At 36.2% G+C, this 15,205-nt stretch overlaps 1 protein-coding gene across 4 annotated transcripts in view; it reads left to right on the top strand.

The window, feature by feature from the left end:
• Window positions 1–15,205, top strand: part of HPSE2 (heparanase 2 (inactive)) — a 795,759-nt gene that overhangs the window by 561,518 nt on the left and 219,036 nt on the right. For all 4 annotated transcript variants that reach the window (XM_023206177.2, XM_023206179.2, XM_023206180.1 and 1 more), the window contains one exon: window positions 1,043–1,090. In XM_023206177.2, the coding sequence (XP_023061945.1) occupies window positions 1,043–1,090 (48 nt within the window). The remainder of the gene's footprint in view (window positions 1–1,042; window positions 1,091–15,205) is intronic.

Here is a 15,205-nt window from a genome sequence, read left to right on the forward strand (position 1 = left end):
GGCCTTCTAGACAAAACACCATCTTTCTCCCTGGAGGAAGAATTCTTCAGTTAAGAAGTACTATTAAAGATTGCTTCTCCCTCTGAAGAAAAGTTCCCCACCAGGGTCTCAGGAATAAAATAAATATCTTAAAGAGCTGAGATATTCCTTTTGGTAACTACTAGTTGACTCCCTCAACTCGTAGTTATAACCATGATAGCACATGGCCTGAGAACATGTGGACAGGGAGAAGGAGGTAGGTAGATAATTGAGTTATTCACAGACATGCAATTTATGAGAGACCCTGTGTCATCTTTGGGCTCCCAGATGCATCTTCAGGTTCTATTGATTTTCCTGGAACCTCCAGAAACAAAGAAGGCGGGGAACTGCTAGCAAGGCTTTGATGTGTGCTTAACTGCACAGAACCAAGTCTGGTTTACCTTTCGAGCTGAGCATGATTGTCAGATAACACTCAGTTCACTACTTAGCTGCTCCAAAAGTAGATGATAGATTTCTCTTTGTGGTGCTCAACTTTCTACACTTAGACAGGTGTGGCAGCCCCTCATTGGGGCATATTTGATGGTGCTTTTTACTTGTATAAATAAATTGGGTTTTCTCATGCTCGTTCTAGGAAAGCCTGAAGTTTTTCAAAGGCATCTTTTGTGCTGTCATCCTTGGGAAATATTACTGTTTGTTTCCTATTAGAGATTGGAGTCCTTAGAGAATAGGAAATGGGATAGACAAGTTTTGGTTATGAGGAAATTGATGTGGGAGCCATCAGGCATGGGCTTGGGAAGACAGATATAGATAGAATGCCTTATTGGGATTTTGATTTCCAGATGGTGAAGGATGTGTGGGGAGCTGGAAGTATGGTTACTTTCACTTTCTGTATAGTTTGACCTCCAATAACTGTGTCTAGGCCATGATTGTGGCTGTGGAGGATCCTCTCAGAAAGCATACCTGCTTAGGGATTGGTCTAATCTGTCTCAGTTCATTTCCTTTTGATTTGGGGGATGTGGTTTGATTTAAGTTGTAATATCTTTTTTCTTTCTATTCCTTACAGATTCATGAAGGTGGCAGGAAGTACAGTAGATGCAGTTACCTGGCAACAGTAGGTATTCACCATTTTTGCTCTTACTTATTATCAGCTGCTGTGAAATGAAAGATAATTAGTTGTCACCAAGTTCATAACTGACATTCGATAAGCTATCCTTCATCCTCCAGGAAAAAATTTAAAAGTAACTCCAAAGTTGTTTTTATGGCACATGTTGTCTCGTAGTACTATAATTTTGTTTGGTTGTTTTCGGAAAAATTTGAGAAAACAACTGATGCATTTTGGAGATTTCAGTTATTATGTACCCTTTTAAAATAATCTGTTATCAGTGAACACGTAATGGGGATCTGGGCATGCCACTGTTTTCCCATAGGCTTTTCCTTTGGGAATAAATTTCCTTGTATAAGACAGGAAATAATTTTAATTGCTCAATATATAATGGGGAAATAGAAACACTTTGTTATTAATGTCAGCGGTCTTAATTATTGCCAAGTGAGTCTAAAATGAAGCAGCTTTTTTTTTTTTAAAAAAAAAAAAAGAGTATCAAGATGAAGCAGCTTCAAGAAAGGGAATGAACTCCAACACTGCAGGAAGAATCTTACAATGGAAAAGACCTGTTACCGCAGGATAATGAAAAATATAATTATCTGATAAATAAATTTAAATATTCTATAAGTTCCCTTAGGGCATTTGTACCAGAAGGTCCAGCCCTTAACAGTCAATGTCTCACTAATTGTATACTGGAATCCTGTTCTTCTTTTTTCTGAGAAATCTATTTCACAGTATCCTCCAGATCATCTCTTGTCTAATGTGGTGCTCTCAACTCAGACTGTGCTTTTACTCTGGGCTCACATAGGCCTTGGCAATGGCCCTCTTTCTCAGTTACTCTAACCCTTCCTGCCTAGCATGTGTTCTCCTTTTGTCCATCCTCTGTTTGAAGTGGGTCACACTATCCCCTGTGGATTCATTACAGATGTGAAAGAAAACGAAGTGGATTAAATCTTTATTAAAGATTGCTTCTCCCTCTGAAGAAAAGTTCCCCACCTAAAGTGTTTTTGTTTGCTGGCAATCAATAACTTCAATCATAATGGGAAATATTTTAGTCTACATTTATACTCATAATTTCCCTAAAAAACAAGTTCCAAATGTTTTCAGAAACTCTTATTCTTCTTCAATTTGTTTTGTGAGTCATGGATTGAGTAAGTCTGAGGATCTTGTCATTCCCTTGCTTGAAAACCCACAATGTCTCTCCTTTGCACTTGGACCAAAAGCCAAACTCTCCACACTGGCCTTTTGTGTTTGGCCTCTGCTACTTTCTGATTTCATCTAGTGCCGCTCTGCCCTTATTCTGTCCCAACTCACCAGTGGTCTTTCAATTCTTTCAGGTCCATGTGCATATCTGCCTCTGGGTCTCTGTATATGCTAGTCCTTCTGCCTGAAATGCTGTTCTCCATTCTCTTCATGTGGCCAACTCCTTTTCATCTTTGAAGTCTCACCTTACACGTCATGTCTTAGAGAGGCCTTCCCTGCTGATCCTATCCAAAACAGGTCTCCCATTTCATTATTTTTCTTAGCTCTTTTTTAATAGCACTTATGATAACTTAAAATTGTTTTTTTCCTTATGACTTGTCTTTGTAATTTATTTGTTTTTCTCTTCTACCATAATGGCACTTACTCAATCACCAAGTACTTATTTAGACAATAGTTTATTAGTCATTTACTCTGGGGAAAAAATAATAATGGCAACAACAACAATGACAATAAAAATAACAATGTGCCAGGAACTGTTCTTAAACTTTGTATGCCTTATTATATCTGATCCTCACAACAACCAAATGAGTTAGGGACTATTTTTATCTCTACTTTACTATAACTTAGATGAAATTATAGAAAATCCAAAGATTACACAGAAAGTGGAAAATGTTGGACTTAAAGTTGTGTCTGTCTCACTCCAAGGGTTATTGTCTTAACTACTACTGCTTTGATAACAAGATAATGTCGCTTTACTGAAATTCTGTCCAGTGTCCTCACCAAAAAGGCTGTCTGGATAATGTAGCATAAAGGCTGAGTCTTTAAGAATTTATAGGATTTGTGGAGAAAGATAATGATATCAGCATAAGAAAATTATTGGCTAAGAATGTATGGCTTTAATTATTATTGCTGACAGGGAGGGATAAGAGAAAGCTTTTCTTTTCTATTCAAGTACTCTTCCGGACACAAATGTAATGAAGTGAGCACAGTATTATTTTCATGATGCGAAAACACATTTCTAATAAATACATTTTGTTTATTGACTACTTTAAAAATACACATACACACACATACACACATACACACACACACACATACACACACACACACACATATATATATATAGGCCATGTCTCCAGATAAATATCACTGTTTGCAACTACTCCAAAAATACCCTCAAAAGCAAGCAGGAGGTTGTATTTCTTTTGGCTCCAGGATCAGCATTCATTAGAGGACAAATAGCACCTGGAATCTACAATTTATCCTTTCCGGCCATAGTTTTCAGTCAAGACTTGGAAAAGTCATGGAAGAATCCCAGGCAATTCTGGCCAGGGGGACTTCATGAAAATTAAAGCCAAATGCCATGTTTCTTCAATTCTGAGAAATACTGAGGTGAAGATGTCCTAATAATGTAAAGAAATCAAGAGACATTGTTAGAAAAAAAAAGGGTGGGGGAGACTAACATAGAATTTGTCATTTGTCACTATATATAGATGGCCAGAAGAATCAACTCAGTATTGGGATGTTGAGCTTGGAGCTTGAACAGCCCAAATTCTGAGTCTGAAGTCATTAATAAACAGATCTCTGTAGTTTGACTATTTTGATTTGGAAGCATATTATTGGGTTTACTATATTTTGAGGACCAAAATATATGACTTAATAATTAGTCCTGCCCACCAACCCATTTAGAAAACCCAGAAAAAGTTATTAAGATGAAAGTATAATTACAACTATAGTGGAGTAGCTTGTATCGTAATAACCCTTATATAGAGAGCAATGATAAAATATAAAGTATTAAAGAAAAAACGCTGGAATATGATCAAAAAAGGCAGAAACCAAAGGAAGGTATTCAACCTTTAAAAGAAGTGAAGAATACTACATGAGATCTACTTTTACTTGACTTTTTACTGTAGTTGTTGTTGTTATTATTATTATTATTGAGATGGAGTCTTGCTCAGTTGCCCAGGCTGGAGTGCAATGGCACGATCTAGGCTCACTGCAAGCTCCTCCTCCTGGGTTCATACCGGTTTCCTGCCTCAGCCTCCTGAGTAGCTGGGACTACAGGTGCTCACCACCATGCCAGGCTAATTTTTTGTATTTGTAGTAGAGATGGGGTTTCACCGTGTTCTCCAGGATGGCGACCTGCCTCGACTTCCCAAAGTGCTGGGATTATAGGCGTGAGCTGCCGCGCCCAGCCTTCACTGTAGTTATTTAACAATTCATGCATCAGGAGGTAATTAGAACTCAAACAGAAATGCATGCTTATATTGGCTTGAAGTGTCAAGGAGAAGGAGTCAGAGGCTGGAAATTGAGGGTGGAAATCTCAAAAAGAAGGAACTTCAATGTAAAAATACAAAATATGCATATAAACTTCCCTCAAATCTTTGATCCCTGAAATGTATATATTCATGAGACATTCCAAGGAGCCTAGTGGAAAGAAACAGCTGGAAGTCTCAAAAAGTTGAACAGAGATTTCAGCTGCCGTTTGTCACATGAGAGACAGAGGTTGGAATTTGAATGTCACAAATTTAGAGGGACTTGATAAACACCTTGTTTTTATCCAGTGAAATCTAAAAAAATTATGCCTTAGGTGTAAAGTCTGTCTCAGGACTAAGGATTTGCTCTAAGACTCAAGTATAACCAAAACAGACTTGTCCAGAAAAAGCATCAACTGATGCCTTCACAAGAACAAGAAGATCAGTCATTCATTCAACTTCCTGCTAGATTCAAAATCAGCATTCTTCTATCTCTGTAGTATATCATCCACATTTTGTTATATACAATAAAAACATTACCAGACATGCAAAGAAACAGGAAAATATGACCATAATGAGCAGGATAAACAATAAATAGAAACCCTGAGATGACCCAGATATTAGAATTAGCTGACAAGGATTTTAAAGAAGCTATTATAATTCATGTTATATATTCATAGAGTTAAGGGGAAAATGTCCATATTGAGGAATATTAGCCTGGAGAAATATCAGCAGTGCGATGGAAACTATAAGAAAGAACCAAATGGAATTCTTGAAGTGAAAAGAAGAATATCTGAAATGGAAACTCATTGGATGGGCTTGACAGGAGACTGGAAACCACAGAAGAAAGAGTAAACTTGCATACTGAGCAATAAAAACTATACAACTTAAAGAACAGAAAGGAAAAAATCATGGAAAAAAAATGAACAAAGTTTCAGTGACCTCATTGCCAAAACCAAATAGCCTAACATATGCACAGAGCTCAGACAAATAGGAGAAAGAAAATGTGGCAGAAATTTTTTAAAAATCAAAGCTGAACTTCTCCACATTTTTGTGGAAAATATTAATTTACAGATTCAAGATGGAGAAATACAAAGAAAATTATAGCAGGGCACATTGTACTCACACTGCTGAGAACAAAAAGAACTTAAACATCTTTGAAGCATTCAGACAAAAATAACACTTCATATACAGGGAACAAAGACACAAATGATGGCTTTTTTGACATCAGAAACAATGGAGGACAGAATACAACAGAACAATATTCTTAAAGTGATAAAGAAAAAAAAGTAAAGCCAGAATTCTATATCCAGCAAAAATATTCTTCAAAAATGAAAGTTAAATAAAGACTTTTTTATCAATGAAAGCCAGTAGATTTGTGTTGCAAGAAATACTAAAGGAGGCCAGGCACGGTGGCTCATGCCTGTAATCCCAACACTTTGGGAGGCTGAGACAGGTGGATCACCTGAGGTCAGGAGTTCAAGACCAGTCTGACAAATGTGGTGAAACCCTGTCTCTACTAAAAAATACAAATATCAGCCGGGATGGTGGCAGGCACCTGTAATCCCAGCTTTTCGGGAGGCTGAGGCAGGAGAATCGCTTGAACCCGAGAGGTGGAGGTTGCAGTGAGCCAAGATAGTGTCATTGCACTCCAGCCTGGGTAACAGAGCAAGATTCTGCCTCAAAAAAAAAAAAAAAAAAAAAGAAATGCTAAAGGAAATTCTTCAGACAGACAGTAGCACCAGAAGGAAACTTGGATCTCAACAAATAATGAAGAGCATTGGAAATGGTACATTTGTGGCTAAATATAAAAGACTACTTTTTCCCTAATTTGTTTACAAAATAATGATTCATGCAAAAATATAAATTGTATTATGGGATTGATAACATATGTAGATATAAAAATACATGGCAATAATAACAAAGGATGAGAAAGGGAGGAGACAGTAAATGGAATTATAGTATTACAACGTTCTTTTATATGAGTGGTACAATATTTACCCTGAGAAGACTGATAAGCAAGGGTGAAAATTATATTCCTACAACAGTCCCTTTAAAAATAATGACAAAAGTATAGCCAAAAAGTCATATTAGAATTAAAATGTAATACTGAGAAATACTGAATTAACCTGCAAAAAAGCAAGAAAGGAGAAAGAGAGGAACAAAAAGTAAATGGGAAAAAAATCAAGTAGCAAAATGGTAGACTGAACCATGATTATATCAATAATTATATTAAGGGTGAATGTTCTAAACAGTGTAATTAAAAGGCAAATATTGTCAGACTGGATGCTATAGAAAACTCAACTATATTCTGCCTACAAGAGACACACTTTAAATATAAAGACACAGATTGAAAATAAAAGGATGAGAATAATACGTCATGCAAGCAGTTATAAAAAGCTGGTGAGTCTATATTAATATCAGGCAAAGTAGGCCTCAAAAAAGGAGGATTACCAGAGAAAAGGAGATTATTCATAGTGATACAAGGATCAATTCATCAGGAAGACATAATAATCATAAATGTATTATCCTGCGATAGGCAGAATAACAAACCTCCCCCAAAGATACCTGCATTCTAATCTCTAGAACCCTGTAAATATGTTACATTATATGGCAAAGGGGAATTAAAGTTGCGGATGGAATGAGTTCCTAATCATCTGACTTTAAAGTAAGGAGCTTATTCTGGAATATCCAGAGGGACCCTATACAACCACAAGAGTGGAAGAGGAAGGCATAAAGAGGAGGCAGAGTGAGGTTTAACTACAGAGAGGAAGTTAGAGAAATGCAGTGTTAGCAGGGCTTGACCTACAATTGCTGGATTTAAAGATGGAGGAAGAGGAACATGAGCCAACGATTGTGGGTATCCCATAGAAGCCAGAAAAGGCAAGAATATAGATTTTTCCTGAGCAGCTCCAAAAGGAAGATAGCCTTTCACATACTTTGATGTTAGGCCTATGAGACCCATATTGATTTCTAACCTATAGTTGGAAATAAGAACTAACTATAGGTTAACTATAGGTTAATAACAAATTTATCCATAAGAGAATAAATTTGGATTGCTTTAAACTACTGTTTGTGATTATTTGTTTAGAGCAGCAATAGAATACAGTATTGAAGAACAGAGATTCAAAATATACAAAGAAAAAACTAACAACAGGAGAAAATATAGAAAAATACACTGTCATAGTTGGAAATTTAAAAACACTTCTTTCAGTAATTAACAGGACTAGATTAAAATAAATACAGTAAGGATATAGCAGATTTTAATAACACTATCAAATAGTGTTTTGTGTTTTACAGGAGTATGCATTTATCAAAATTTATCAAATGGTATGCTTAAGATTCATGTATCTCGTTATATATAAAATTGCCTAAGAAAAAGAACCATAAATAGATATTAAACTCTGATTAGTGGTATGCCTGATGACGTGTTCAGGATGAAGTGCACCAAAGTCTGCAACTTATTTTGAAATGCCTCAAAACATATAATGGATCAATGGATGGATAGAAGGACAGATAGACTGATACATTTGTGAAAAACAAGTAAACTGTTAAATGTAGAACCTAGTAAAGGATATATGATATTCTCGATACAATTCTTTCCACTTTGAAATTGTTTCTGATAAAATGTGGATAAAGAACCTAACCTATTATGCCTAAACAAATATCCTTATCTATTATGAAATAATATATTGCTTTGAAAATATATATGACAAACATAAATGGGAAATGATTTTGTTAGGGGTGTTAATCCTTGGATGTAGGAAGTATAGGGAATCTTTTTCTTATTTTTACTTTTCTGTAGTTTCCTTTTTTTTTTTTTTGTAATGAGCTTGTAATACATTTTTGTTTATAATTTAAAAATCATCAGTGCCCAGCTCCTCCCTTCCCGCTCCAAATTTCCCCACTCCAGAAGCAACCTTCCCAGCGTTCCCACTTCTGACATCTGCTTTTGTGTTTCTAAATAACAGTCTGATGCTTCTATGGAAGATGAGAATTTAGCTCTCATACCTCCTAACCACTCATACACCCAAACATACTTATTTACATACTTTTCTCACCCGGCAATAGTTTATATCTCAGAATTCATTGTTTACATTTTTATTACTATGTAAATATTATTCACAGCAGGGACATGTGGTATGCTATGATGACACGTTCTTTCTTTCACAACTTTTAGTTTACCCTGGAGTTATTAACTATCTCTTTTTTTATTTGCTTAACTTCCTATTAATCTATTCTAAATTCATCCCTAAACTGTACCAGAGTAGTAAATCTCTTTCTATATGCAGACACCTCAGGTAACCATCGGTTTCGTCTTCTCTTTGGAGATCTGCTTCTGGAGCCATCCCTCCTTCTGTTCCCATCTGGACAGGTTGATTGCTGTGTTTCCTGAACAGCTGTTGTCCTGGGAGTGCCCTTCACCATTATCCTGGGGATTCTTTTTGACTCTTATTTGTTGGATTTGTGCCCTTTTTTGAGGTTTACTCCCTCATTTTGGTGAAGCATTTCTTCCAAGAACTTCCTGAGAAAAGATAAATGAGAGGTCAACATGTTGAGACCCTGTAGCAGAGTTTGATTTATATTTTGGATGCACATAGATTTCCCTCAGATTTTGATGCTTTTGTTCCATTTCATCCTAGTTTTCCTTTAACTATTGAGAAATCCAGTACCTTTAAAATTTTCCAGTCCTTTTCTTGGTCCTGCTTTTTTTCTGCCTTGATACTTTTAAGATCTTCTCCCTGTTGTTCCTAGATCTTTTGTGTGGCTCTCTTTTTATTCTGTTTGCTAAGTATGTGGTTAGACCCTATAAATCTGAAATGAGTGCCCTTCTGTTTAGGGAAATTTTCCTGATAATTTTTTCTTTGATAATGTCATTCTTTCCTTTTTTGTGCATTCCTTCCAAAATTTTTATTAGTCAGATATTGGAATTCCTCAAACAGTACTCTAATTTTTATATATTTTCTCTTCTTCACTTTTCCTCTCTTTTCTGATAAACCTCCTTAATCACTTAAATTTTCTGTTGAAACTTTCATGTTGCTGTCATATTCTAATTTCCAAAAGCTCTTTTTTATTCCTCAAAATGTCCCTTTTATAGCTTGTTTTCTTGTTTCTGACTCTGAGGATATCAATTTTAGTTTTATTTATCTTCTTTTCCTATTTTTTTCTTTCCTCTTTTCTTCTTTGCTCCACTCAATTGCTTTCTTTGCTTTTCCAGTAGGTAGTTTTTTTTTTTTCTTTTCTTTTTCATGGTCCCTGAATTACTGTTATTTCCTCTATGTCCTTCCCTCTTCTCCCCATTTATTTGTCTTAGTCCCCGGCTTTGACTTTAAAGTTTTTCCTCAAATATCTGATGATCCCTGAATCTCTACTCTTATTTAGGAGAGAGGCATAAAAAGGTGATTGGATGATTTTGTTTATGGACGTTTACTTTTAACTAGTAACAGTCTATGTAAGGTGATTTGATTAGGTCATTAGGGGATTCCTAACTGTCCATATCTGTTCATCTTTTCTCTTGGGATATTTAGTTGTTCTAGAGGAGAATTCTCTATTCTGCCATTTTGGAAGTATAAATCTTCTAGCATACTCACATCTGAGAAAAAGGACTGGATGTCTCATTGCTTAAAATATAGCCTTTCACACGTAATCCTCTACATTTCATTGTGATTACCCTCCACCTCCACTGTGCGTGGTGGTCCTAACTATAGTTCAGTCTCTAGCACTCTGCTTTCTTGGAAATGAAGCAGTTTCTTAACTACATAGGGAAGTGGCTTCCCAACTTTTTTGTCTCAGGACCCTTTTCACTCTTGAAAAATATTAAGGACTCCAATTCACTTTTGTTTATGTGTATCATGTTTATAGACTATATAAATGGCTCCCAACTTACAATGGCTTGACACGACTTTGTGACTTTACCATGGTGTGAAAGTGATATGCATTCAGTAGAAAGTATACTTCAAATTTCAAATTTAAATGTTTTCCTGGGCTAATGATATGTAGTATGATACCCTCTCACAGTGCTGAGCAGGAACAGTGAGCCACAGCTGCCAGTCAGCCACTTGATCATGAGGTTAAACAACCAGTACTCTGTATTGTGTTACCAGATGATTTTGCCCAACTCTAGGCTAACATAGGTGTCACAAGCACATTTAAGGTAGGCTAGGTTAACATATGGTATGATGTTTGGTTGTGTGTTAGGCTGTTCTTATATTGCTATAAACACCCGAGTCAGAGTAACTTATAAAGAAAAGAGGTTTAATTGGCTAACAGTTCTGCAGGTTGTACAAGCATTGTGCTGGCATCTGCTCACTTCTGGGAGGTCTCAAGGAACTTTCACTCATGGTGGAAGGCAAAGTGGGATCGTGCACGTCACATAATGAGAGCAGAAGCAAGAGAGAGAGAAGGGGAGAGTGCCACACACTTTTCAACAACCAAATCTTGGGAGAAATTATTCACTATCACAAGGATAGCACCAAGGGGATAGTGCTAAACCATTCATGAGAAATCCACCCCTGATCCAGTCACCTCCCACCAGGCCCCAACTCCAACACTGAGGATTACATTTCAACAGGAGATTTGGAGGGGACATCCAAACTATGTCAGGTAGATTAGATACATTAAATGCATGTGATATTTTGAATTTACAATGGGTTTATTATGACATAACCCCATAGTAAGTCAAGGAGCATCTGTATTAGAATTAAAACACATTTTTAAATTATTTATTTACTTAAAAATAATAAGCCCATTACATTTTAACATAAATATTCTTGTGGAAAGTATATTTTCCAAAACCAAAAAAATTAGTTAGAAGAGTGACATTATTTTATATTCTCACAAGTCTATTCAATAGCTGACTTAATTGAAGACACGTGGATTCCCATATCTTTTGCATTCTGTAGAAATGTGTTGTTTTGGTTTGTTTAAGAATATGAAGAAAATTTGACCTCATAGAGAGAGGTAGCTGGAAAAAGGAGGTGTATTTGAATATCCTTTTCAGGTAATTGTAGCTGTTCTCATATACTATAACAAAATTCAACAAGTGATAGTTTCTTAAAAGTTAGTTACAATGTGGACTATTAAACCATATGCATGAGTTTTTCATACTGTAATGTATCAAATTCCATTGGTCTTATACTTGGAATAGACCTTTTACCCATGCATGATTTTATAACATCATGAATTGGTCATTTGGAAAATATTACAAAACCAGTTATGAGTTATAAAGATGTTCCAAATGTTGACACATTTCATTATAAAATATTTTTTAAATCACGTTCACCAATATCACCATTTATCTAGTCAGAAGTCTTTAAGTTTTGAAAAGCTGACAAGCTCATGGTGGCAGATACAAATTTTTGAAAATTTTAATTTTCACTCAACAGCTCAAATTTTATAATCAGCCACAGCTTTTATCAGATGTTTTTCTTGACAAGCTCACTTTGTTCATTTTTGAGAAAATGTCTTTCAAAAGCCTAACTCTAAATAATTTCTCTTTAGTTGTTTCGGGTGTAAAAGTTATTCCATTTTAAAAAATGACCAATTCAGGGACAGGTGTGGTGGTTCACGCCTGTAATCCCAGCACTTTGGAAGGCTGAGGTGGGTAGATCACTTGACCCCAGGAGTTTGAGACCAGCCTGACCAACACCTGTTAGTAGAGAAACCCCATCTCTACTAAAAATACAAAAAATAGCTGGGCATGGTGGCATGCACCTGTAGTCCCAGTTACTTTGGGGGCTGAGATGGGAAAATTGCTTGAGCCCAGGAAGCGGAGATTACAGTGAGCCAAGATCATGCCTCTGATCTCCAGCCTGGATGACAGAGTGAGATCCTGTCTCAAAAAAATAAAAATAACAAATGACCAATTCAGTTTGCAGCTCAATCATACAAGCGCTTTTCCTCAAGACAACAACCATATTTTGCTAATGGAGCAAAGTGTGTGTATTTTCCCATTTAGTTACACAGAATTTTTTATATGTGTACCCAACAAAATTAACTTTAATTACTTTATCAAGGACATTCTTAAATGAAAGTGACATTTTTGTTTTATTTCAAGTATGTGACAATGACTACCAGTACAGTTTGAAGTTCCTGACTTGATTTGTGCTAAGGTACCAGTTTTATCCACTATTGCTTTAAACAGTCAGTCCAAATGTTAACATAGTTTTTCCAATACAAACCATGAGAGTCAAATAAATGATTTAACACTTTATATATTTCATCATCACTTGTTTATTTCCAAGCATTCACATAAAAGATCTTGATCAATGATAGTGCTGATACAAGAAAAACAAAAACTATGTCTATAGATTTATCCATTTGTAAGGCAAAAGTACACTTTTACTAACAAGATATTAACTTTGTCTTCATGTTTGCAACTAAATATTTCATTTAACAAGTTATTGAATTGTTGGGAAGTGCCACTGAGTATGATTTCTTTTAATAACTTTTCATCCAATGGGCATTCAGCAGTATCAACTGCACAAAGCTCTTTTAATCTCTGAGCTACTTTGTGTATTTTTCCAGTCAATGCAACACAATAACTTACCCTCTAAGATGCTTTTCTAAATTTAAAAATCAGTTTTCAAAAAATGTTTAAATGTTATTGGAAAACAAAATAACATGGCTGGGCCCACTGGCCCATGCCTGTTAATTCCAGCATTTTGGGAGGCTGTGGCAGGAGGATTTCTTGAGTCGAGGGGTTTGAGACTAGCTTGGGCAACATAGGGAGACCCCGTCTTTACAAAAACAATAAAAAAAATTAGCTGGGTGTAGTGGTGTGCATGTAGTTCTAGCTACACAGGTCACTGAGGCAAGAAGACTTCTTGAGCCCAGAAGTTGGTTATATAGTGAGCTATGATCACACCACTGTACTCCATCCTAGGCAACAGAGCAAGACCCTATTTCTCAGAAAACAAAAACTAAAATAATCCCACAAAGTGTTCTTATTTCCATGTAGGCACAAGGAAAACATTAGGATTTCAAAATAACTTATTGGATGTTTATGAGCTTATACTGGTTATAGCAGGTATAAAAATAGCTTATTAAAAAAATACAGTAGAAAGTATTGAGAGCAAACTGAGTCGACCTCTGAAAACATACATATGTATACTCCAAAACCATACCTTAGAAAAGCCTAGAAAACAAGGATATACAAGCATACATTCCATTAATTGTCAGAGCAATGACATTGTCGCATGTCACATGGACTCTAGAAAATGCCGCTGTACACTAGTGAGAGGTGAGAATGAAAAAGGCAAATAATGTCTTAGTATTGTTATGAAAATAGTTTTGATCTCAAGGACTACTGAAGGGGTCTTAGGGACCTCCAAGAGTCCCTGGACCACTCCCTGGAGAATTGCTGATGTGGAGTGAGGATGGGGATCTGCAGGTCTAACTGCTTCTTGTTTCTCCTGTTTCAGTCCACGCAGCCCCTCATTCTCAAAGACACATGGTATTTCCAGCTCCTGAGATTTTGTGGGGTTCTGTCACAAGAATCAGCCGCTTTTAGACTTCCCTCATCACAGGTGTATAATTCAGCTTTCTCTGGTCAGCTAAGATAGTTACCACTCTTCCTTCTGTTTTCTAATACCAACATTTTCATTGCTGTTTTTCTTGCCCACTTCTTTTAGACCTTGTGAGCTAATGCCCTGGGTTTTTTGTTTGTTTGTTTGTTTTGGTTCTGTTACTATTGTTTTAGTGGTGTTTAGGCAGACAGCTTTAGTAAATGCCTGTGCTTAAACCACCATTTTAAACTGAAATCCTACTTTCTGCATCTTTTTCTCTCTCTAGGATTATTTTTAATAAGGCAAATTAAAATTTTATCTCCAAAAAATATGAAATTAATTTTTAATATTTATTGAGTTAGCCAAACTCAGATGTTCCCAATGCCTCGCTCCCACCAGAGACCAAACAAATTTTTAAGAACCTCCACCAGAGACCAAAAGAAGTAAAAAATAAAACAAAATTTCTGTCTGTGTGATCAAGACATCAGTATTTTTAAGAAGTTCATGAGGTAAGTCTGAACTATGACTGCCCTGGAGCCACCTGACTCAGCACAGTAATGCCCAGGTGGTTAAACTTCATGGAGTGTAGTTTCTAGATCAGCATCACCTGAGAACCTGTGAGAAATGCAGATTTTCAGGCCCCATCCCAGCCCTGCTGCAGTGGAAACTTCAGGAATGGGACCCCGCAGTCTGTTTTAATCGCCCTCCAGGTGATTCTGATGTGCATTAAAGCTTGAGTGCCACTACCACAGAAGATGGCCGCCTGGATCTGATTTCTCAGAAGACATCCATCACCACAGTTTTTGGCATAAAACTTTCTTCAGTAGCTTCTTTTCTGACATGTGAATGGGGGAAAAATGTAAGAAAAATTGTCCTGGTCATTGTCCTTTAGAGAATTCCTGCCCCTTATACTGAAAGTCATAGTTTCAAGTCATCTAATTTTCAATACATTTTTATCTTATATAAAAGTCAGCACTTTTTCTCTCTTTGGTCTTAGCCCACACTTATATTCATCATTCTTCACTTCTGCTGTTGAAGAAAAACAAAATATGGTGGATATACTACAGCTGTAGGCTTAAAGAGATCAATTTGATAATTTAGATTTTTAGCTATGTTTAAAGCCTAAAAATGAACACAATTTAGATTTTTAGCTATGTCTA

Source organism: Piliocolobus tephrosceles, chromosome 9 (assembly GCF_002776525.5).
Source record: "Piliocolobus tephrosceles isolate RC106 chromosome 9, ASM277652v3, whole genome shotgun sequence".
NCBI lineage: Eukaryota > Metazoa > Chordata > Mammalia > Primates > Cercopithecidae > Piliocolobus > Piliocolobus tephrosceles.